We start from the raw sequence: 26,143 nt of genomic DNA on the forward strand, positions 1-26,143 counted from the left end.
ATAAAGATGGTGATATATTCTTTGTGCATTTTTGATCTTAAACAGATCACACCACTTGTGCACACTGGACAATTTCGCCAAAGGTATTCTGAAACAAGACAACAAGAATAAGTCAAAATAGTTCCTCAATCTCAAACTGACGGACAACAAAGACTTGGGAATAATCACAATGTTCAATTTCATATTAACTTCAGGAGAGCTGCAGGGTGGGCAGAGACCGGCACATAGGGCAAGGGGAAGGCAGGAGCACAAAAGAAACGACAGGCAGGGTACAGCGTGGCAGCGTTCGAGCGGCAACGGCAGAGCCTGGCAAGGCGGAGTGCAGGCGGGATAAGGCAGGGAACGGGCAGGGTCGGCGCACTGCACTCCCCGCGGCCCCGGGCGCGCCAAGGGCTGCCGGTGCGAGGGTCGCAGGGGCCCCAGACCCTGGGGCCAGCTCGGGCTCTCCCTGCTACGCACGGCACTTCCCGGCCTCGCCACCATCTACCTCTGCCAGGCGTCTGGGCCCGAGTGGGCGCCTCCACCGCCTCCCCATCGCCCGTCCTCTGTGCAGTGCACCTCGCACCCTCCTCTTCCCCTCCCCCCCGCCCGCCCCCGCTCGGCACAGAACCCTTTAAGAGGAGGGGGCAGCGGCTGAAAGGCTTGACTAAGGGCCGCTTCTGTCGGGGCTTTAGGATTGGGTCGACCGGCAAAAACAAACACGAGGGTGAAGAAAAAAAAAAGGCAAAAGATTGAGCGTTAAGAAAAAGGAAAAAGCAAAAGAGAAAAAAAAAAAAAGGGAGGTGTGGAATCGGGAGAAGAGGTGGAAAAACATAGAGGAGAAGACAAAAAAGGGAAGCCGTCCCCTATTTAAGCCAAGTCTGAGAGCGCGCTGGGATGGAGCGCTCAGGGATGGTGCACCCCCGATGGCTTTGGCTGTTGCAGGGCTCCCTCCTCCTGCTGGCCAGAGCGCGGCAGAGCGGCGACTCCGCCGGCCCCTGCCCCGCCCGCGGAAAGGTAAGCACAGAGGGCTCTGCCGCCCGCCGCACCGCGTCGCACCGCACCGGCTGCTGGGGCCAGCAGCGTGGGGCTGCCGCGGCCTTGCGGGAGCTCGGGGGACGGAGTGGCGGACACGGTGCAGCGGTCTCTTTCCTTCGGAGGGCGGTGGTGAGAGCATGGGGGTGCGCGGGGCAGCGGCTCAACCCGGTCTGCGGAGGGCACGGGGTGCCCGCCCAGACGCGGGTGGCTGGTGGGAGCCGGGCAAGAGAGCGGACCGGAGGGAATGGTTTTGCGGAGCTGTGCGCCACGTGGGACGACCACCAGCGAGTGCTGACGGAGGAGGGAGACCCTGGCATGAGCCCCAGCAATACGTTTTTCCTGTGCCGTGCGTGACGACCTATGCTGCTCTCAACAGGACAGTCGCCTGGAGTGGCTTGTTGCCAGCATCCCTCACAGGGGTGTAGTCTGTCTTGCTACTGAACACCGAGCCTGGAAGATCAGGTTCGGAACAGCAAATGACCATGCCTCTCAAGTGGAAATATAGTTACAACTTTTGTTATGTTTTACTCGTCCTCTAATCTCATCAGCAGCAGTGTCATAACCTGAGCGACATGGTATGACCTGACTCCACTGGGTGGTAAACGTAGGTGAGGGGCTGGGTTGCAAGTTAGGGGTGATGTTCTGGCTGGTGCGCAGCTTGCAAGCAGGGTGTCATTTACATTAAAAATCAGACAGTGAAAAAAAGCAGTTCTTACTGAATTTTCTGATATAAAAGTGCCAAAAATCATATAGGAAAAGCCTTTCTGAACTCTATGTTAATCTGTCTGTTGCCATTAACAGACCATCTGTGCTGTCTGTTGGCATCTGCATAGGCCTGGAAGCACCTGACTGGAGGTGCTGTGCACCCAAGATGCTCCTGGGACATGTGTCTTGCCATTTGTGTTCATCTCCTGCCCCAGGCAGCATTGTTTCCTCCAGCACAACTGTTAAGGGAAATGGAAGCCCTTAGTAAGTGCAGACCTGCTGCAGTGAGGATGTGCCGAAGCCCAGTCTTACTACAGGGTAGGTGTGAGAAAGCTTTGCAACTATGAAGGAGGTCTGTTCTGTAACCTTTCTTCACTCTCTTACCTGCACATGCACCTATATGTAGACTCTGGTCTAGGGGCCATGCTGCCCCCAGCTGAGCATGGGCTCCCTGCAGCCATAGAGGCTGAAATGTCCCTTCCTAGGATTTACTACGGCACTGCTGATTCAACCATATGGCAAGCTACATGTGCCTCACTGTAGGTGTGTGCCTGAGGCTGGGTTAGACAGAGCTTAACCCTGCCTTGGGGGAGGGTGCATTACTAATTTGCTTGTGCCTGGAGCCAGTTTGTCAACTGGATTTATAGGTGACCAGCTGTGACACTATCATAAACCAGGTCAAGCCTCTGGAGTGGGTGCCTCCTTCATCTTGAGGGCTTGAAGTGCAAAAGCTGTGGGCTGGCACGAATCTACTGCAAGAACCTAATAAGAGCATGAAGAAGAAGGGTGACAGTCCTTGGGAGCCTGAGCACCAGAAGTTGTACTTGTGGAAATATAATTAACTGATTTGGTGAGACACACAGGGAGTTTTCCTCAGGAGCCACTGACTGGACTTCTGCCAGTTACCAGCAAAACTGGACATGAAATGTGTTAATGGTATCTCATTACCTGCTGATTACTCTGTCTTTAAAAATGTGAGACCACCTGTAGTTCTGCTATTGACAGGCTATTTCCTAGAACAGTGGTGGAAACCATTGTTTAGGAGTGGCAGCCTGCCTTATTTGCAAAGCTTTTGAGTGTATCCTTATGAGTATTTACACTAAACCACTGGGGAAAAAAAACCTCCTTTTGTCCCTTCATCGTCAGGGAAGGCTTTTTTTTTTTTTTTCTTAATTCTGTATGGGATTTCTTTTTTTACCTCTCTAGATTACAGGTATATGTTTCTTCTTTTTGTCAGGTTGCCTAAAGCTTCTGTAATGAAAGAAATACGTGCATCAATGCCTGAAAGAGGGAAGCTGCTATTTTAAGGAGTGAACATACAATACTTCAGAGGGCTTTCTCATCATCACTCCAAATATAGTTAAAGCTGCAACCAATGAAGTGCCCCGTCATTCTTTTTAATAGGAAAAAAGGCTTTGAAACCAGCTAATCTAAAATAAAGTATGCTGGAATGCTTTGGGTTATATTCCAGTTACTAATTATTGTGGTCTGGTACTGCTTTCTTTTTGCTTAACTTTGGAGTGTACTGGTAAATTTAAAGACAGAATCTAGGGATTAACAGCAGAATAATGTGGCTGTAGCTAGTTAGTATTTTATGATGTGTTGTTCCTGAGTGTAAGCAAATTACTTTCAATGGCTGCCTTTCCCCACATATGCACTTCAGCAGAGCAAGTCATCTGTCTGCTCTCTATTCTTGGCTTTTTAGTTAAAAATTTAATTTTTATTTTTCATTTCTGGCAAATGGAGACTGAATGTGTGTTCTTTTAATAACTGTAGCCAGTGCAGTGCTTATCTCCAGGCAAGTTCTGCTTACAGTCTTAAGCTGAGTTTTAGAGTTTCAGTAGTTCGTGTGGGCAATAGCTCAAGACAGTGACTTTTAAAAATGTGCCTAGCATTTTGTGTGCATTACTGTAGATGAATGGGGCATTTTATGTGGTGCGTAAAGGCACAATCTTTGCCTCAATTAGGTATAAATGTGCATAACAAGATATGATACCAGCATAGATAAGAGGGAGAAAGACATATAGGGGGGTTATAGGGCTGCCTGCCTGGGTGCAATATTGCATGGCACATGCTCTGGCTTCTGTAGCGAGCAAAAAAAGTTGAGAGTATTGTGGATTGAGAAACAGTGCGATCCTGGGCTGAGGTTTGGAAGATGTGACTTTAGGTCACAGTGATGAGTATGAGGGTTAAGGGTCCTGAAAGACAAGCCACAACAAGGACCTACCTCCACAGCAAGTCATACAGTTTGTGCTGGAAAATGTGTAGTCTACATAGATGAGACAGACAGAAGACGGAAGGAAGCTGAAGTGATGTACAAGGAAGAAGACCAGTTGTAGGTTTCCCATGTCTGAAGTTCTGATCCAGTTTCTCAGTCTTTGGACAGCAATTTTCTTTCCCCTTTGAGCCTCTGTTCCCCATATCACCACAACCTTCCATCTTGATATTTTTTTTTTTTTAAACACCCATGCTCTTCTTCTAGAAATTCAGAGTTCTGCCACTAGATACATTCTTTGTTCCTCCTGATTTTGCTGCATCGTTTTCTGGATGTTTACCATAATTTTACTCGTGCCAATCCATGCATCATTAGGTCCAATGTGAGCTAGTTTCTCAGAAGAGAGATGACACTTTGGTCCTCTTTGGCACCACTTTTCCCTCAGAATCATTGCTGCCTCACCTGAAATGATGCCTGACAAATGCAGCAGCATTTGTGTATTTGAAGACTACAGGTTGTATACTATGGTAGACCTTGGACCTGTAAATACTGCTGGAAAAGCAAGCTACCAGGGGTAGCTGTTAAAATGAACAGAATCTGAGGGGTGGGTTTTGTTTTTTTTTTTAAATCGTAAAAGAAATCTATTGGAAAGATAATGAAAATACCTCTCAGTCAGAGCCTGTGTTCTGCTGAAGTGGATAGAAGGAAGGCAAAAGGTTGTGGGAGTTTCCAGTGCCACTTGTGGACTACCAGCTATCTGATTAGAGGGCAGATGTTGGGATACGGGACTAGCATGTTCTGATTTCAGCTACTGATCTGCAATACAACGCCTTACTCTCCCTTTCTTCAGGGCTTTTTGTTCTTACCTAGACTCTTCCTCAGCTCCTGAAGAAAAACCCTTGACATGCACCGTGCTTTTCCAGGATTTCTGCAATGCTTGACACAGTTGCCCCCTCATTTCAGGAGAGCATTGTCTGGTCTTTTGTGGCCCTATTGCATATGATGGTGGGCAGTGGAGTTTGTCCCCCATGTGACCCTGGCAGGGAACGTAGGCTTTCACAGTCTCCTGGTGGTGAGTGGATCCTATAGTCCCAGTGTGTTGTCTCTGTGACAGTCAGCTTGAGCAATTCCTTTTCTTTCTCCCTCATTCTGCTGCAGGCTGAGGAAAAGCCTTTCTCTTCTTTTTTTTTGTTCCAAGCAATTTTTTGGTTGAACTGGTACGCTGAATCAGTTCACAGCCAGCTGTTTTTCACCTGGAGGGGTGAGGTAGGGGAGAAGGCATTGTGCCATAGTGCTGAGCATCTGAAATACCTTCCCCTGGGACTACATAGTGCGAGATTAAACTTGATACACAGAGGAGGGGTGGTATGGCTAGTGTGATGCTGCCTCACATCTTGGCATGGCAGCAATGTGGGAGATCTGTGTTCTCATGCGAGACTGCCACTCTCTTCCTTAGGCTGTCCCTGCATTTCTTCCCCTTGCTCCTATTTTTTTTCCCATAATGAGTAATGCATTGAGTACCACCCATAAATTGGAGAGTGGAGACAAAAATATGCATCTTGATCCGTAAGTGAACTTGACTTTGAGTTATGCTGCTGGAAGTGAAATTCTTAGAGCTATACAACCCAGCTCTTAAGCCTCCAGGACACTACTTGGACTGTACTTTATGCTGGTTTTAAAGCACCCCTTTCTTATATAACAGCTGTGAAAGATCCTATTGCAGAGGAAAATTGGATTGTAGCACCTTTATCTTCTGCACGATCTCAGGGAGGTGAGAGGCTGCCGGGGACAGTGTATACTGTGATGCTGAACTTGGCACTGCTGCTGTGCTATCTCACAGCCACCCGGAGTGTTTTTTAATGGCTCCCCTTGTATGGTCTTGGGGAGAGATAATACCTTTGCTTTTCACTCTCTGAAGCTGCAGTGAAACATGCATGAGCTCCAGGAGGGGCACAGGGATTGTGGGAGTGCCAGAAGGCAGAGCAAGGGAAGCACAGACCTGCACACCATGGACTTAGCCCCATCTCATCTGATGCAAAGCAGTAGTGGGCTGTTTGCAGGGGTCTGACACTGAGGCAGAGCAGTGCTGGGACTCCAGTCTCCAGCTCCTGAAGGTAAAGGAGATGCCAAAGGAATGTGAGTCACTAGTGTGTCCTGAGCAGCTGTAAGGCTGCCTTTCGGACACAAAATGAGTTTTGTGAGCTTCCATTGTATTATAACATCACCTGGTGATGATACCCAAATGCTGGTGCCTGGCAGCTGGCTCTGCAGGGTCTGGGGAGGTTTCCTGTCAATGGTGGGAAACTGAGGCCTGTTCTCTGCACCTAAAACTGGCTCCAAGCAGTTCTGAGAAGGGAGGGGTGAATGATGTTTGAGGTGGCTTGCCAAGTTCATGACTTCTCCTATTGACATGGCAGTGCCAGCAAGAGCGACCAGCCACTCTTCTTTCTAAGATCTTAGTCTCTAGGACTGTGAGGGATGTTTTGCTAGATTTCAACCTGCTTTCTTCTGCCTGTGATGCAGGCTCTGTAAAATAAGACTTCATTTACTCTATGCCTGATGGCCTGTGTCCAGGCCATCAATATCCAGTTGTGAAAGCAGAGGGGATTTGCAGAGTGAAAAAAAAGTGAGAGTGCAATGCCAAACACCCTTCTAGCTGGGCTGTGTGCAGTAGTCCAGAACAGTGCTGATGGTCCACATTAAAGCCTGGTACCACTCTTCTGGTCTTGGGCCTTCTGGCTGGGTTTATTCAGGAGCTGAACTGAAGTGTTATGCTCGCTGATGAGCATTTTATTCCTTATTGGTTTCTTGAAGTTGTGGTTGATCTTCTGCACTGCCATGTACATGATCAGACTTGTGCAAAGTGAAGGAGCGTTGACCTCATGACCTCATGCCTTTCCCAGGTGTCTCGTCTGTCTTTTCACTTGCTTATAGAGAGAAATGAGCATTTCTGGTCCTTTCTCTTTTCTAACTGATGACTACTTCCAGTTAATTTCTCATTACAGTGTTGTGTCCTTCCATTTTTCCCTCCTGACTAATGACAGGAGAGAACCCTGCCTCATTTTGCCCTCTTGTTTTACTTTGCATATTCATCTTCCCATGTTCTTCCTGGCTCTCTGTCAGACTCATACTAACCTGTGGCCCTGTATCTTCTTTATGTCTCTGTGCTGCGTCATGTTTGGTCTCCCTTCTTCCCATAATCTTCATGAGAGTTTTTATGGTCTGTAATTCAGGAATGTATTCCAGGAGTGTTCTATAGGCTCTGGAGTTTTAGCATGGTATTATGAGGTCCTTCACACGCGACGTGCTGCAGAAGTGTCTGAAAATCTTATTGGACCATATTCAGTTTATTGGTCCATGCTGGCAAGATGGGCTGGTAGTAGTACTTTGCTGAAGTGTTACCTGATCTGTAGCCTGGATTTGATGTAGAGAGCTGCTGGAGAACATTGCCTTGGATGAGCTGTTGTAGAGCAGTCTTTAAGATAACATTTCTGACCCTGGGTCTTTAAGCATCAGGAATTTATAGGCACTTCTAATAAATTCCTCCAAGCAGCCTATTCTGTATTTGGCAGTCAGGCAGCAGACGTGCACACTTAGCCTCAGAGCTGAGGTTAGAGTTATCTGCTGGCTAAAGGCTGACCCAATGTTTGAGTGCATCTGGAAGCCTGCTCTCTTAGACATGCAAAGGCTACCTCTTACTGTCTGTGCAGAGAGATAGAAACTGTTTGTGTCTATTGCTCCAGTAAGGACCACTGCACCAGTGGCATGCATGCTGTAAGTGACAGAGGCCGTGCCTCCTGCTGGTGTAAAGTGACTTCGCAGGATCCAAGCAGGATCCATTTTGCCCCATCTGCTCTCCTGTCCTGCAGGGTTGCTTAGGGCTTGAGCACAGCTTTGTACTTTAGTCTTCCTGAGCATTCTGCAAGGCATATTTTGCAGCAGAACAAACTTAAAAGTCTTGATTGTGTCTTCCTGGTGGCTGTGGTTTTTGAGATTCTAAAAGCTAATCTAAGGAAAGAGCTTTTTCCTCCTTCATGTTTAAAAGAGTATGCCTTCAAACCATAGGCCGAGTTTGGCCTGTGGAATGTCTTCCTTTATTTTCCAAGGTATTTCATGTGCTTCTCTGCTTAAGAAAGAGGAGCACTGGGCTGTGAGACATCTTGACTGTGTTTGTCTGCCATCTGCTACATCCTTGTCAAACCATATTTCTACCTGCTCCAGCAAGTCTGCCTGCCATCTGTGTTTCATATTACTTGTTTGTTTGGTGTCTTGCTCAGAATGGAAAATTCTCCTCAGATACTGTGGCATCCTAAGTGTTACAGCAGATTCTTTGATGAAAAATGCCTTGCTGTTCTGAAGTGAGATGCATCAAGATGAATGTGATTGAAACTCTGCTGTCCTGCTCTGCTTCAGCAAAGTGATGCCAGCTTTTGACTCGATAAAAGGTGAAAGCTGGATAAGTGTCTTTCTTGCCTGGAGCATGGCCTGCGGGGGCTGTGCTCTGCTGATGGTTTTGGTAGATATCAGGTGTTGAGCTGGGTGGCTTTGCTGTTAGAAAGACCCAGTGTTGCCTTTCAGAAGGAGAAAGCTAAGGCAAATCTGATTGTGTTTTTAATGGATAAAAATTGAATTTTGACCTCAAGACCTGATAAAAAGGCTGGTCAAAGAGGACTCTGTGTGAGCAAAGCTGCTTTAGGAGAAATCCATGCTGGCAAGCTGCTGAGCCAAGTCACCTGACTTGGCACCATGTTTTCCTTAAACCCTGTACTGCAGTGGCCTAGTGTAAAAGTCTGTACTTATTCAGCTGTGTCTCCCTCTCCCCCAGCAAAGTGAGCTGAACTCCTTCCTGTGGACTATCAAGAGAGATCCCCCATCTTACTTCTTCGGCACTATCCATGTCCCATACACACGTGTCTGGGATTTAATTCCAGACAACTCCAAGAAGGCCTTCCAGCAGAGCCACATCGTGTACTTTGAGCTGGACCTCACTGATCCTTACACCATCTCGGCTCTCACCAGCTGCCAGCTCCTTCCACATGGGGAGAACCTCCAGGACGTGCTGCCCTGTGACATCTACCACCGGCTCAAGCAGCACCTAGAGTACATCAAACTCATGATGCCATCCTGGCTGACCCCAGACCAGCGGGGCAAAGGACTGTATGCAGACTACCTCTTCAATGCCATTGCTGGTAACTGGGAGCGGAAGAGGCCTGTGTGGGTGATGCTGATGGTGAACTCTCTGACAGAGGTAGACATCAAGTCACGAGGCATACCCGTCCTGGATCTATACCTGGCCCAGGAAGCGGAGCGGCGGAGTAAACAAACAGGTGCTGTGGAGAAAGTGGAGGAGCAGTGCCACCCGCTCAATGGGCTGAACTTCTCTCAGGTGAGATGTAGTTTTGTGCAAGGTACCAGGCTGCCTGCCTGAGTGGATATCCCAGCAGCAAGTACATGGGCTGGGGTATGGCGTAAGTGCTTTCTCCCAGAGGCTTGCATTTGCTTCCTGCAGCCTGTGCCTTTGTCTGTGCCCTCAGGAGAGTTTGGTAGCTGTAGGAGTTCAGATCGTGTCCTAAATTCATTTAGACCTGGCCTGGGGAGACTGCTCTCCTCTTCCCTGGGCAGCCTTGGGCAGGCTCTAGCCCAAGAGGCAATGGACCTTTGGATATCTGCTCTCTGACCCTGGCTGGGCTGCCCTGCAGGAGGCCAGGGAAGGCTGGGGCTCAGTGTCTAAACTTGCTTTTGTAATAGCTAGTTAGTTAAGAACTTCACTTGGGGGAAGCAGGGATACTGTGAGTAAAGCTGAGAAATAAGTGCTGATTGGAAAAGTATCCTAGTGGACACTTCAGTGCCCCCAGAAATAGGGGCCCATCCTCTGCATTGAGAAAAGTGCATCTTGTTTTGTTATTCCCCTTTTCTCCTTTGAGACCAGGTGAGGGTCAGCACAGCACAGCTTCCTGCAGGGACCTCCACAGGCTAGTGAAGGCCTATGGGCAAGTGTCTTTGTGTTTGCAAACCATCTGGAGTTTAGCAATGTTGTTCATGCAGTGTCACACAAGCCAAGTAGAATGACCTCTGTGTTGTCCCTGTGTTGGATGGGGTGGTCATGGGCTCTAATCTCTGAACTAAATACAACAAGGAGCAGCATCTGTCACTGACTGACTGCCCAGTGGGATCACAAACAGGCATAAGCTTGCTCTCTGACCTTGGGTACTTTTGCTCCAACGGTGTGCTAGTTTGGGGAGAGGAAGTGTGTAAGAGCGAGATAAGGACTAAGCAAAACAAGTCGATTCAATGTGAATCACGCTAAGCCATTTATTACAGAAACAAGTCTCCTTATATACGTAACTATATTCTAATCACGCGTCCACGCTCCAAGCATGGATTCGTTAAATGAGTATTGTGGGCTGTCCGTGCGCTGGAGTCTCACTGATGACACGTCCGATGATTCATGCCACGCCAGGACCTCAGTGATTGAGGAATGCCCCTCTTTCTCACAGCAGACTCTGCCCTCAGCTTCTCGAAGCGGCCTTGAAATACCTTTGAGCCTGACTAATTCAGCAACAGATCTTTATCTATCAAAACCCATCCACACTTCCCCCTTTCTTTTCCTGAATTAGTCAGGCCCCTTAAACCGCACGGTGCATCATTTTTGAAATATACTGCAACATAGAACACGTGATTAACAACATAATTACAATTACATATAATGCAGTTAAACCTTACTTAATAAAATCAAACAACTACCTACCTATTCTTAAAACCTTAATTCTATCATTACAACCTTATTATCACACTATTTTAATAGATTCAAAATAACCAGACAAGTTAATACAATATATTCTCTTAAATTTCTAAAAGATTTATAACTGCGCAGTTTATAGGGTAACATACTTAATACCATCAGTATATACTAATAATTGAATTAATATCTTAAATGTTATATCAACCTATTTAAAAGATCAATAGCTTAACTTTAATATCCCTTCTAAAACTTTATCAGTTGCTGAACTTAGATTACTATGGTAGAGATATCTCATAATTTTACCTTATCTATGCATTGACTATCTAATCATAATATCACCCTTTTGGATCTCCTGCTGATTGTTCAAATTGCCATTCTCCACGGAAGGTACACCACCTGCTTGCTAATAGGCTTCTAGACCACCAGGTCTGCGAGCATCCGTAACACTGAATTAGGATCCATGGTTTACATCTGAAACAGTCCTCACAACTTATCTCCCTCCTGTCCATCTGCATCCGTTGAATCTTTGTTGAATCCACTTCAATCCTCGGCCTGTAATGACACAAACATAACCTTTTCCCCAGGTTATCAATTGATGTGGCCTTTTTAAATGACTAGTGATTTGACCATAACTAATGTAGGTTCTTTCTGATTTAGCATGGTTTTGGGTCATACTTGCAAAGTATTTCATCACATACAATGCTTTTGACAACTGTTTTTGTGGTGTTTCCCCTACTTCCCCCCTTTTTTAAAAAACAAACAAACAAACAAAAACTTCAGAACCAGATACGTGCGTTGGACTTTGACTACGTACTCAAAATCACAAATCAAATTTAGAGGTTCCTTCTTAAAAAGCTCTAAGTAATTTAAAGCTGTGCCAAGTTCTGCTAATTGGGTTGAACCTTCAATAGTTTTTTACAGAATGACGCCAATTGTTATCTTCACACCAACCATCAACAAAAACTTTGCAAGTATGTAGGATCAGACCAAATACAAGTATGGCCTATGACCTGATGTTAAAGACTTGCAGGTTCTGCAGCAATTTACACTTAAGCATGCCAAAAGCTGTGCTGTTAAGAAAACCAGCTAGTGCAATTTATAAAGACATAGATTACAAATAAAAAATAATCAGAATTAAATTTCACAAATGGTACATATATGACAAAAGGATCATGGCCTATTAAGACTTAAATTCATTCCCTGCATTTTCTTGATCAGAGTGACAATTGGTATGTAACAGCCGGTATATCAGTTTGCTAGCAATCTCATCATACTGTCCGAAAATAGCCACAGGTTGTTTCTATGTTGTAGCTATAGACAAATCTGCAAGTCCAATCGAATGCAGTCAGCCTGTAAGGTTGTCATAAATTTATTCCTCAAAGTTTCTAACTCCATTTTGGCTGTCATATTTATTGGATATTGTTTTCCCTTACTGGATCGAAGTCCTGTTTCAGATCTATCAGTGTAGTATTTGCTTTATCGAAACATTGGCTGTTAATACTAATGGAAATACAGCATTTGAAATTTCCTTGGAGATTTCTCACTTGCAGCAAGCAGATCTGCACCATCCCAGCAACTTCTTGTAGGCCATGCAACTAAACAGAATTCTCAGAAAACATTATTTGAGCTTACAATTTACTTAGCAAATCTCAACCTAAGAGAGGTATAGGACTTTCTGGCAACTACAAGAATTCATGTATTAAAACTTTGTTCCAAATTTGGCATTCCATTGGTCACAAAAAATGGCCTTTCTTTCGTACTCTCCCATGACCTCAAAAACTAGCATGGTGAATTTACTAAGAAGTCTCTTACAACTAATTACCACAGAATAAGTCTATCAACAAATTTTTGGTTTAATTTTTCAGTTCATTAGAACTGTGGGTCTGCTAAGGATGCCTTTAAACTTCACCCTCGGACTGCTCCATTAAGTATTACAGCGCTGCAGTGGGGGTGAGAGAGAACCCCCCCTTTCACTGCTTTAAAAGCAGGCAGCCAGAGTTTTCCTTTTTTTTTTTTTTTTTTTTTCTTTCTCTTCTTACTGCAGTTCAGATATAACTAAGGTCACGCAGCTGGCTGGTACAAAGTGATACGAAGTGGGAGGCTCTGGAAAACTTCTCAGTTACAATAAGCTGCACACAGGCCTGGGATGTTTTGGACTTTTGTTTTCCCATTTCTTTCCAGCCATAATACACTTTATATGCAATTTCAAGTAGCTCAGCAATAGTTACATTCCTTAGCTCCATTTACCTTTTACAATTTAGAGATGTCAAAAAACAGTATAAACCAGTATAATAAACATAAATCCATTATTCTATTTTCCTAAATCTAAATCAGTTAATATTCTAGCAACTTTTAAATACAACCTCTTCTAAATGCACATCTATCATAGCATTTTAACAATTTAAATGCTTTTCTAACAATATAAGCAATTACTCTAATGTGTAAGGATGCATCCTAAGGGGGAGCGAGGTGGAATTTTAGCAGTGGAACCGGTTCCCGTTTTGTAAGTATCTCCCCAAACAAGATTCTTTTGGTACGAAATATGAATATGCAAACTAAAATACTGAGCTCAGATGTGAAAACCAAATACCCAGTTCAAATATGCAGATGGATCACAGTCACACTAATTTAAGACAATATCTCAATTTTTGCATTGCACCTTTGGGCCGCTTACTGCTCAGCCAGGTGGAGGTACCTCTGCGTCTCCCTGACAAAACAGTCAGTGCGTGCTGGACCCCCAGATCGGCACTCGCCCCCCCGCAGTAAGCTGAACTGGGCAAGCCCCTTTTTTTTTTTTTTTTTTTTTGTTGGTTGGTTTGTTTGTTTTTGGTTTTTGTTTTGTTTTGTTTTGTTTTGTTTGTTTGGTTTGGTTTGGTTTGGTTTTTTTAGTGTCTCATCTAGTGCGCTACAGCTGTTATTCCAAAACCAGGATTCTTCACATGGTGTGCATACAAGAAAGCCAAATTTAGTGCACCGACATGAGAGACAGCCTGTCACAGAGCTGCGCAAGTCTGAATGCTGGAAGCTAGCATGTTAGAGAGAAAAACAACAGCCACTACATGCAAAATTTTACTATCACATTCACGCAGTAAAGAACTAAATTACTGATGATCTTCCGAATTATCACAAAATGCACATTTTGAGTCAACGGATTCTCATGATTTAACAGACTGTGAACTTATCGTACCATATAGCATAGACCTACTAAAATTGCAACATACTTAAACAGATACCCACAAAGAAAACAGGTTAATAAGGAAAGCATCTTGCAGACTTTAACAAGTTTTCTGTGACCTGTGTGTTATCAGTTAACTCTCTCTCAGCTTGTTGAAGTTCAAAGCATCCCACCTGTAAAACTGTCTGAAATGATTTAATGATCTCTTGTAGGGATTTATTTTGTCCTGATCTTCTGGCCTCAAAAACAACATTAATCGCAACAAGATTCTATTTTCCAGACACTTTTCCCAATCATTTAACTTATACAGCAGCCACCATTAATTACAATATTTTACAAGATCTTCCTTCCTTATAATTCCGAGTGCTTTCCTAAGTTTTAAAACACCTCCCAATACTGATTTTTTAGGAACACAACTGAAAACAATTATTCCTGACCCCATCTTGCAAGTAAAAACCTTGAGAAGGTGGGGGGGGGGGGCGGGGGAGGGGGTGGGAAAGTGGGGGGAGGAGGGGAGGAAGGCACAGGGCTGCTTGCAGCGAGAATGGGAAAAGTGGGAGAAGGTTTTACGGTGCACTTAAAAACAACTAGTAAAACAATTAACTCACATTCCTGACAAGCTGCTTGATTTTCAAAGAGGCAATACACAGGAGCACATAATGTGTACTGTAAAACTCGCAAATAACACGTTGATAGCAAACATTAGCATTCTCTACTGCTAATCTCAACACTAGTGCTTCCTTAGCTTCTGAGTTTTCAACCTGCTTACTGATGGCGTCTTGAAGATGGTCAATAAATTGCATGTAATTCTCATTGGGACCCTGATTAATAGTTGCAAATGATTTGGCTGCTTTGTTGGTTTCAGGCACCTCTCTCATAGCTTGATATGCAAGATCTGTTTACTGTCTCAGGATTTCAGATTTACGACTTTAGCATTCTCAGCTTCCAACAGTTCTTTTGACAAATTATCTGACTCCAATTCCTTGGGCTGCTTGGTCTCTTTAGGGTCGTGTGATAGTATTGGAGGCCATCCACTCGGTAATTTTCCTCCCCTCGCCCCAGACTACTGTATCAGTGCCACCGGCACAACAGGGGATGGAGTGGGCAGGGGGTCAAAAGACACAATCCGGGTAAACTTTACAGTCATTTTTAGGTTTGTTATCAGGCTGCAACCCTGGAAAAATTCTGGCAGTAGTAGCTCGCTCAGCCTTAAAGTCTTTTAAGGTGGAAATTTTAAGCTTCCATTTAGTCGCTAGTGATTTAGTTTCTTTATCATCTCCATTGCTGACCTTATTCCATAATTTCTGCCCTTTATCGTCCCAAAGTTAACGTTTAAAAGCCTTCTCGTTTTCTCCCAGGTAGCCATTAATTCTATACCGAGTTAATAGTCTACATATGTTACTTTCTTCTTATTTAAGTCCTCTCATAGAGAGAATAGGCAGGAGGAGTTTAACTACAGCTTCTTCCTCAGAGGATATATTTTGCCCCATAACTTCACTCTTCCCTCCTCCCACTCCCAGCCGCTCACCCTTTATGGTGACTTCTTCAACAAAATGCGGAACGTCCGTACGCCTCTGCCCGGTTCTCAGTCCATCTGATCCGCCTCCGGCTGGGCAGCTCTAGGCTTTTCCCCATCTTCCGTGGTACGCCATTCAGAGTATCACGTCGGGGTCACCATATGTAAGAGCAAGATAAGGACTAAGCAAAACAAGTCGATTCAATGTGAATCACGCTAAGCCATTTATTACAGAAACAAGTCTCCTTACATACGTAACTATATTCTAATCACGCGTCCACGCTCCAAGCATGGATTCGTTAAATGAGTATCATGGGCTGTCCATGCGCTGGAGTCTCACTGATGATACGTCCGATGATTCATGCCACGCCAGGACCTCAGTGATCGAGGAACGCCCCTCTTTCTCACAGCAGACTCTGCCCTCAGCTTCTCGAAGCGGCCTTGAAATACCTTTGAGCCTGACTAATTCAGCAACAGATCTTTATCTATCAAAACCCATCCACAGAAGTGGCATTCAAAAAGGGCAAGAAGGATGACCTGGGAAACTACAGGCCAGTCAGCCTTACCTCTGTCTCTGGAAGTGTGATGTAACAACTCATTTGGGATGCCATCTCCAAGCATGTGGAGGAAAAGAAGGTTATCAGGAGTAGTCAACATGGATTCACCAAGGGGAAATCATGTCTGAACAACCTGATAGCCTTATATGATAATATGACTGGGTAGACAAAGGGAGAGCAGTGGATGTTTTCTACCTTGACTTCAGCAATGCTTTTGAAAATGTGTCCCACAACATCCTCACAGGTAAGCTCAGGAAGTGTGGGTTGGATGAGCGGACAGTGAGATGGATTGAGAACTGGCAGAGCTCAGAGGGTTGTGATCCACAGTGCAGAGTCCAGTTGGAGGCCTGTAGCTAATGGTATTCCCCAGTAGCCAGTACTGGGTCCAGTCTTGTTCAACATCAATGACCTGGATGAAGAGACTGAGCAAGTTTCCTGATGATATAAAACTGAGAGGAGTGGTTGATACAGCAGAAGGCTGTGTTGCTCTTCAGTGTGATCAGGACAGGCTGGAGGAGCGGACAGAGGAGAACCAAATGGAATTCAGCAAAGGCAAGTGTACGGTCCTGTACCTGGGGAGGAACAACCTCATGGACCAGTACCGGTTAGGGGCTGACCTGCTGGAAAGCAACATTACGGAGAAGGACCTGGGAGTCCTGGTCCATGAGCCAGCATTGTGCCCGTGTTTTCAAGAAGGCCAATTGTTTCCTGGGGTGTGTTAGGAAGAATATGGCAAGCAAGTTGACAGAGGTTATCCTCATCTTCTACTCTGCCCTGATGAGGCTGCACCTGGAGTACTGTGTCAAGTTCTGGGCTCCCCAGTTTAAGAAGGACAAGGAATTATGTGACTGAGTCCAGCAAAGGGCTACAAAGATGATTAGGGGTCTAGAGTGTGTTTCTTATGAGGAAAGACTGAGAGAATTTGGTCTGTACATCCTGAAGAAGAGAAGGCTGAGAGGGGATCATATTTATGCTTATAAATACCTCAAAGGTGGGTGTCAAGAGGACTAAACTCTTTTCAGTGGTGCCCAACCATAGGATGAGGGTAATGGACATAGACTGAAACACAGGAAATTCCATCTGGGTATGAGGAGAAACTTTTTTACTTTGAGGGTGCCAGAGCACTGGAACAGGCTGCCCAGAGAGGTTGTGGAGTCTCCTTCTCTGGAGACATTCAAAACCCACCTGGACTGCATTCCTGTGAAATCTGCTCTAGGTGAACCTGCTTTAGCAGGTGGGTTGAACTAGATGATCTCCAGAGGTCCCTTCCAACCCCAACCATTCTGTGATTCTGTGATTCTGTTTACTTAGGAACAGGTGAGACCTGCTGTTGCAGCATGCTTTGGCAGCCCAAGGCAAGAAGAACTTTGGTCATGGGGCTGGGTGGTTTCGACTGATAGCTGATGCTTTCCCTGTCATCCTGAAACCTGTCCCATCAGTGTAGTGCGGTTTCCCGTGCTGGAAAGGAAAGAGCAGAAGGGGAGGTGCAGCCCAGCAAGAGCATGGACAGCATTTGGAGACAGATGTCAGAAGTGCTGCTACCCAGATCAATCTTGGCAGGAGACCATGGTGCGTGAAATAGCACAGCAGGCCAGGGTGCATCACTTGTGAAGTCCTTAACTACAGGCAGGGCATCTGTGCCCTTGTCTTCCCTTGTCTGGACCTGGACAACCTCACTGGCATCTCCAGACTTTTGCTTAACTGTGCTTTGAATCCTTGTGCTGTCACTGCTCGCAGCCACCCTAGAAATAAGCTGGAAAGTTGCATCTCCTCTAACTCTTATCTGGTTGAGGCTTTATTAACATTATTGCCAGTGGTTTTCTTTTGCTGATACTGCCCCTCTGATTTAGCATTATAGAAGCTTGGGGGCTCAGGCATGTGCTTTCTCCACAGTGGTAAGGAAGCTAAGAAATACAGCTTGCAAATCAAGTCACTATTAAGCTCGTGCAACTGTTGACACTTGCTTTATGGCCTTCACACAGCTGTGTTCAAACATTGGCTGTTGCTGTGATGTTTTTCAAGTGGAATAAATACCACATGAGCTGGGAAGTTGTATGGGGTGAAGACACACCTCTGGGCTGCAACACCTGGAGTTGCCCAACCTGGTGACATTTATTGTGAAAGGCCTGTTAAGGGTGTCAGGATGACCAGAAAGGCAGGAGAAACTTAGCTCTAGTTGAGAAAGTCACAGCCTCTAATTACCCCATGATGAGTGAAAATGCACATGTGCATCATGTGAGCTGTGGCTCCTCTCATGCCTGCTCATTTGCATGGGGAAGGAGCAAGCAGGGGAGCAGGTCTGGAGCCGCTACTGCACTGCAAATTCACACCCTCACTTCTGCCTGCTACTGGATTTCCAATACAGGTACGTTGAGGAAAAGGAGAAGCAGTAGGAGATTATTTTGATGTTTCTAGGCCAATTTCATGTTTGTTTCAGAATCTGACTTGTGAACTCTCACTGTTGGCAATTCTGTAAATCTTTGATTTCAGAGCTTTATCCTCAGTTTGTTCAGACAGTTAATTATGTGTTTAATATAAACCAAATAAAGACTTGAAATAGGCTATTTCCAAATGATTTCCTCTGATATTGTGCTGCTCTCTGGGAACCCCCAGTATCAGACCACTTCTGTGGGCTTTTCAAGAGAGTGGACACACACGGACAACTTATGAACTTCTGCTGGGGAAAATGGGGACACAAACCCATAAGGAATGGTCTAATTCTGTGCAAGAAATGCCTTTTTTTGGTTGCAGCAGAGTCACAGAGATATTATTTACTTGGCAGGGAGGCAAGTTTAGTGCTTTTAGTTTGTCTCTGCATTGAGTTTGCCCTTTCATTTACGACATGGTTGTACTAGCTTATGAGGAGGACTCCTAGGTCACTTAAAAGCAATACATTTTTATTAGCTAGGTTTCTCCTTTGACCCATACTATTGGACAAGGTCTGGTTGGCGTGGATACATTATTGCAGGTAAAGGTCTGGAACCGTTTATAATTGATTGTTTTGCTGGAGTCGCACAATGCTCAGTAACTGCGAAGTGCAAACAAAGCAAAGCTAGAGACTTCCTTCATCTTGCAAAGAGAGGAAAAAAATAAACAAAACCCCCCACACATACAATGGCTAACACTGCCTGTCACAGTCTCTTTTTCTTTGGCTGTATTTATTCCAGTTTCCTCTTCTGTTTTATGACTCTCTTATTTTACCTGCCAAATTTCTCTGTTCTTGCTCAACTTGGGCTGGCTGTCTAAATAGCCAGGCCATAAAAATATCATTTCTATATGGTATGCAATGCTGTGTACACAATCTGTGAAATACTTTACTACCTTCTCAATCCCCTTCTCTTGTTCCAAGATCTATGCAACTTCAGGGAGTATGGAAAGACTGGCCTGTCTCCATGCCAGGGCCATGGTGTTTACTTTCCTGTTTCATACTGTTTCCAAGCTAGTTTTTCTTAAAGACCATTTTTCCCCCATCCCACCTTCTTCCATGGGTGGTGCCTCCCTTGTTGCAATACGATGTAAGAATGGAGGTCTCATTCCTAGCAGCATCTGGGCTTCCAGAAGATTAAAGGCTTTGTAGCCATGTATTAGCTGCCACTTCTGACATCAAGCACTGGAGTCAGTCCCTCAGACTTCCCAGCTATTCCTTTCAAGTTATGCATGTATTTACATGTTTGCTGAATTGGAGGCATTAGTGCTTCATCCTAAATCCTGTGTAGCTTTGCTGTTGGCTCCAGCTGTAGTGTCATGAATGTTGGTTTGGTATGGGCTCAGAAAATGAACTGGCCTTGGCCTGTACCATGCCATGCATTTGTAAGCAGGCTGTGCTTTGGCACACTCAGGCTGTGTCCAGATTGTGTTTCTCACAAACTGGTTTGAGCTTGAATACAGGAAGTTTGGACTTGTATCTACTGTCTGTTCCTCTCTCCCAAAGGTAAAAACTAAGGTGCTGGCAGCCTTTGCTAGGTATGTCTGGTGGTGAGGTATCCTCACAGTGGCCACTTGCAATAGTTGTAGTGAGACACCCCACTGAGATGTGTGGCTCATGGGGAGCACATCATGCCTTGTTGCTGTCTTGAGAGTGCCCAAAGTACGGCCATTCCCTTTTGCCTTTCAGAGGTGGCACTTGTTGGCATATGGGGCTGTCACACAGGATGAGCCATCCTACCCCCACCAAGGAAATGGGTTTCAGGATGTGCAAGGAGTCCACTCTGAAGGTGGCTCCAGCCTGTTTTCACTCATGCTTGGGGCAAGACAGCAAGGACTTATATCACTACAGCTCCCTGACTTTGCCTTTCTGGCACCTTGTGGCATTTTGAAAAGCTTTGTGCAAGCTCAGAGGAAGTGTTTGGACTTTTTGTGGGAACCAATTATATAAGTAACACCAGAAACTCTGAACTAGCAGGAGAACTGCAGCACTGCAGTGATGTGCTGCTGGAAGTGTCCCAGTGCAGGGTGTTTTTGAGGACCCTGCTACTGATGCTGCAGCCCTGCATTCTTCTGATTCAGTGTAGACCAAATTTTCAGTTGTTTCAAGTAAAAGCATTACCTTTGCTGAGGTCCTGGATTAATTGCTGAAAGATTTTGACTGGTGAGAAACTTTGAATTTTCATCTATACATTATCATAAGCATTTTACTGCCTCTCCACCTGCAAACCTTTAGTCAGACTATTGAGTCCTGGCAAGGTTTTGTTATTGCTCAAGCTTCTCTTAGGCTTGTTTTGCATGGAGGAACTTGCTGAATCACTCAGGTGGTCAAAATCCACTGATCTCTTCACAAAGTTTTACTCCTCTGCTGTGCACCCAGAAGGACAGTAAAGAAGGCTAAAGCAGCTTAGCTTTCCACAGTTGCACAAAAGTAACTCTCTGAGGTCTTTCACTTGGTTGTGCAGCTTTGAGTGGGCTTGACGCTGTGGTTACTGGCCTGATTGACCATGGCTGTCCTGGTAGGGAAGACATACCCTTAGCCAGTGCTAGACATACAGAGGTTTGCTGCTGATGCTCTTGAACTCAGTTTTGAAGCTCTTACCTGATTCTGGCCAAAGCAAACCATTCTGCAGGGAATGTATAGCAGTTTGACCACCTGTGTGAATTTATAAGACATGTTTATTAAGATAAATAGACTGTTGTTACAGCTGGAGTCTGATGGAATGAGTTGCATATTTGGAATGTTTATAAATAAAGTAGCTACATCCATGCTTTCTAGGAAGAATGAAATGGAGAAAGAAGAGAGGGTGACACCCCGTATGTCTTTATTTGCTGTGAAGCTGTTTGTAAGTCAAAAGAAGACATCAAGCTCAAGGTTGTAGCTAATCAACACCACCACAGGGGACAGAAGTACTTATTATCAGTATTGCACAATTCCTGGGTGAGCAGCTCATTGAAAGGCTGACAGAAGAGAAGAAATACACTTCCATTTAGGAATTTCAGGTGTGTTTTTGCAGCACTGGAAGAAACCTATTGCCTGAAACACATATATGAATAACACTCTATCTAGAAGTTATCACAGCTGGCTTGGAGCAATGTAATTTCAGACCTCATCCAGGTTAACAAAAATGAATTAATCACTGAACTGAAAAGAATGTTTGCTTAGGTATAAATAATTGTGTCCAAACTTAATTTGCTATGTTAAAAGGGAATATATAGTCCCAACCAATAATGTGTATGATTGGTGCTGTAAGAGGGCCCAGTTTTCCCAAACTGAAAATAATTATAGGCCAAATAAAGTGGGAGGAAGAACTTGAGCATAAAAAAAGTGAATGATAATTGGGAGTTGTTCAAGAGTGCTATATGAGGTCCTTGAGAAATCACAATTCTGCATTTGCGAAGATGAATTATTTAGTTAAAAAAAGCTGAGGAGATGAAACCAGCAATAAATCCCCAAAACAATTAATGGAAATATAGAGGAAGTGATTTGGACAAGTAATCTGGAAAGAAATACAAACAACTGATGAGAAAACTGAAGGGTACTGATGAAGAGCCTTTGGGCAGTAGGTTTGGAATAATAAGAAAGGATTCTTTAAATGTAGCAGGGATTCATGAAATCCTAGCAGTGGTACAGGCTCCATACTGAACAGGGTTGCAAAATTGCTTCTTATGAAACAGAAAAGGCAGAAACAACCAGTAACTATTTCTTGGTGTTTGGAAAGGAGAACTCTGTATTCAAAGCTTGGTCATAAGGGATATTTTCTGCTCCAGTAAGAAATTACTTCCATAAGTTAGGAAAAATGTTACATGTCAATGTTTTTAAATGTACAAAACATTAACAATGGTTAACTTACAGTCCAGAATATTTAGAGACTAAGCCAAGGAAGTCCTTGAATCATTAATATAGGTACTCGAAAAACTTCCAAGGGAGTGGAAAAATCCTACTGTATCAGCATTATTCTGGGACAAGGAGTTGGGTAGCTTGTCAAGCTACTCAAACTTTAGTTTGCTCAAAGCTTAAAAAGGCTGATGGGCTCTGCAGCTGGTAAAAAGCTAAGAGAAGGCAGGATGATGCTAGCCCATTTCCTTCAATGGGAAACTGGCCTTGTCAGACAAATACAATCCCCCACTTCTTGATAAGAGTGTGATTTTTGCTGATAAAAATTGTGCCAACATAATTACACATAGATCTGGAGGCTTCTGATTTTGTTTCTAGTGATATAGAAGTACATACTAGACAAAATCAAAGTGGCTTATTGTAAACAGCTCAGGGGAAGTGATCATTCTTATAAAATGGCTGTGGATGGAGAGTCATCCTTTGCTAAGGAGGAGGGAAGCTAAGAAAATGCTTGTAAAGAAGTACACAAGGTATCTGTTCCTGGCTCTGCATTACCTAGTGGCTTTGTCAATGACGTAAATACCAAATAATTGTTTGCAGAAACATGGAGATTCTGCAGATGGAGAGGAGGTAAACGACAAGTCAGTTGTGGGAGCAGAGCTGAGTCACCTGAAAGCTGGTCTTGTCTAGTGCTGTTAAATGTAAGGCTGTACATCTAGGAGCAAAGCATGGAGGCAAGCAAGGTTGGAGGCCTTATCTGGAATACATTGATGGTGCAAAGAACTTGGAAGATAACTAGCTAACATGACTGCCAAGCCAAATACTGCAGCTTGAGAGGGAGGCTGCAGTCCTCAGGTGAGTGGTGGGAGCAGGGGAGAAATGTGCTGGGGAGGCCACTGCAGGAACACTGTTTAGTCCAGTGTCAGCGCTTCAGAGAACATTGAAGAATTGGAACAAGGCCAGAAAAGAGCTACACAATTAATCTGAGAGCTGAAGCCCATGCCTGTAGAACAGGAGAGTAAGAAATCTGATCTACCAAGTTGTTTGTAGAGAAACTGACAAGTCATTTCATGAGTATGTTTGGTTATCTGTCTGAGGAAGAGGGACAACACAACAAAAGCCCCCAGTTCAGTGGCCTAGCTTCTGAGGATGCACACTATCAGAATCAATATAATTGGTTTCTAGTGAAGTCAATTAGCTAGTTGAAAAAATCGCCTTAGAATCTGGTAGAATTGTCATCATTCAGGCTTTAAATTGCCAAATAGCTCTCTGAAAAAAAAAAACCAAAAACATTGCTGGGTAGTATTCAAGGGCTGCTGATTCATGCATGGAATCAATGTACATTTTGTTCTATCTTATAAAAATTTGGGACATTTAGACATTTGCAGGTAACCCTAGACAAACAGTTTCAAGCAACTTCCATTTTTATTTTTTTTAATAGATCTTTTCTGTAGATGAGATTGAAGCTTCCTAAGTTTGTTGTCAGTGCCAATGTGACTTTCTTTATGCTAATCTGAAACCAGACTTCTTTTTTTTTTTTTTTTTTTTTTTTGACAGTGAGACATAGGACAAGGAGTAATTCTAAACCTTTAGACTTTAGGACTGGGGCAGGAAGGAGTTGGGGGAGCAGATACAGGACTGTATGCTGGCATAAAGCAGGTTCACAGGCAATGTAATGGACTGATGGTGGTGACTCGAGGGCATCTGCCAAACCTACACAGCTGTGATCCATGTGCCACACACTTTTTTGTCCTTGCTCTTAGGTTAGGTGAAGGAGATCGTGTGAGAGGCTGTTTGTTCCCATCTGTAGAAAATTATGAAGTGGCTGTAGAGCTGCTGCATGGTCCCAAGTCTTCCTGAATAAAAAGGTTTGCCATGTGATGTGCTGGATCCAGAATGTGTCCTGCAAAGCCAGAATAGGCTTGGCTTAGCAAAGACTGTGAAAAAAGGAGTCCTGCAGCTCTCAAGCAGTCCTTGGAGGGTTCTCAGTAGCCAGACAGAAAGTGAGCTGCTTCAGATATAATCTAAGTCTTGCAGAGAAACTTCCCTAGCCTGTGGTGCTGTTCTGTTTTTCCACCTCTGTGATTAGCCTTGGTGAAGCTCAGCCTGGCAAAGAGCTCCCTCTGCATGCAGACCAAGTTGGCCAAGGGCGAAGCAGGTTGACAGTGGAAACTGGAGGGGGCTTGATAGTCTTAATGAAGTTTGTGAAAAAGCAGCTGATGTTTCTTGATGCAAAGCTTGTGTAAATAAGGAAAGGATCTCCTGAAGAGACCGGTGTATTTTTGCATCAGTCTCTTAGGAAGAAATGGGTAAAGTCCTAGGAATATATTCTTATGTTAGATCTCAGCTGTAGTTTAGCCCCAGCCCACCCAGTCAGCAGCTAAAACCACGTGTCTCTCTCTCACCCCTACCCCACCCCGGTGGGATGAGGAGGAGAATCAGAAAACAAAAGCAAAACTCGTGGGTTGTGATAAGAACAGTTTAAGGAGACAGTGAAGGAAAGGGAAAAAAAAAAAATGATCAAGGATTAACAACAACAACAAGAGAACCTACAGAAGCACACAGTGCTCCCCCAGCCCCGGAGTGGTACGTGGGTCCTGCTGCAGTTTGTGCTCAGAGTCTCTCCTTGACCTGGACACAGCTCCCGCCAAGAAACCGCCCCCGGCCCTTAGCCGCAACTTGTGGCCGAAATACAAAAGTGTTACTCCAAACTGTGTGGCTGATGAGGAAGCCACCACACCCAGACCGCCCAGCTCCTGGCTGTACCCGCAGAATGGACACCACCCACTGGCTCTTTGCCTTTATAACTGAGCGTGACCTCATATGGTATTGAATACTCAGATGTCCTGGCAGTGTAGAAACTAACCCCATCTTGACCGACCCAGCACACTCCACCCTTATTCTATACCATTTATGCATGCTTAGGTCTTGCATTTACCCACACACTTCAACTAATTAGTACCACCTTAAATACATGTCCATATATATACACACAGATACTTTCTTCTTTAGTTCATGGCGTAGTCTCATTCCTTTGAAATGTTCATTGAGTCCATTTTGATTTTGGACTCTATCAGGACAGTCAGGAAAGATGGAGTGTCATGTTGGAGTGTCGTATTACTGCATGCTGCATCTGGAACACATAGCTTGTGCTCACAGTTTGCAGGTCAAAGGCATCAGCCTCAAGGAGGTGGCTTGATGTCAGTTGTTGGAGCCAGGTCAGGTTCCATCATTGCCACACTTCATTGAGTTTTTTTGAAGTTCATGCTTCATTAACCTGAAAGACAGTTACTGAATATTGTTAGTCTGGTATATAGTATTATGCAGCAATTATCATCATACAATTCACATCATGGGAGTATTCTCAAACAAAATCGAATCCCCTGGAGGTACACATCAAACTCGTCCATCCTTCAGCATTACTCACCAAGTGCACACAGGTCCCTGAGCAAAAGCAATCCCATGGATGGGTTTGCCTTTGCCCAAGGCAGGAGTAACCCAGGCTGTTCTCCTCAACACAATCTTCAGGTGCACAACTGGGACTTTATCCCCTTCTGCAGTTTGTGGAAGCTTAGACTGGGCAGAGCCAGCTCAATTGGTAGATCCCCTGGTGTCTACCAACCAGGTGGCCTTTGCTAAATTTGAATCCCAGTTTGTAAAAGTTCCACCACCCGCTGCTCTTAGTGTAGTCTTTAATAGCCTACTGTTAGTGACCGTTTTTCTGACAATACTCTGAAATCCTTACCCTCTGACCTGTCTGTGATCACTCGTTTCAGTCTCGTTTCCTTTTTATTAGTTGGGTCAGACATAGCTGTTATTTTGTTGACCACATCTATTGGAATTTGACGATGTTCATCCTGCCATCTTACTCCTAAAACCAGGATCTCTTGTGCAGGTCCCTTGACCTTACTTTATTTTATAGCAAAACAGTTTTGCAGAAGAATCTGGATTATC

The 26,143-nt window shown here is 44.5% G+C and overlaps 1 protein-coding gene across 1 annotated transcript in view; it reads left to right on the forward strand.

Annotated features, from left to right (window-relative positions):
• Window positions 1-574: 574 nt before the first annotated feature.
• TRABD2A (TraB domain containing 2A) overlaps window positions 575-26,143 on the forward strand; it is an 81,763-nt gene continuing 56,194 nt past the window's right edge. Inside the window, exons 1-2 of the mRNA XM_080362422.1 lie at window positions 575-996; window positions 8,763-9,323. Of these exons, the coding sequence (XP_080218548.1) occupies window positions 877-996; window positions 8,763-9,323 (681 nt within the window). The 5' untranslated portion in view covers window positions 575-876. The remainder of the gene's footprint in view (window positions 997-8,762; window positions 9,324-26,143) is intronic.

This window comes from Nesoenas mayeri, assembly GCF_963082525.1.
Source record: "Nesoenas mayeri genome assembly, chromosome: Z".
Classification (NCBI taxonomy): domain Eukaryota; kingdom Metazoa; phylum Chordata; class Aves; order Columbiformes; family Columbidae; genus Nesoenas; species Nesoenas mayeri.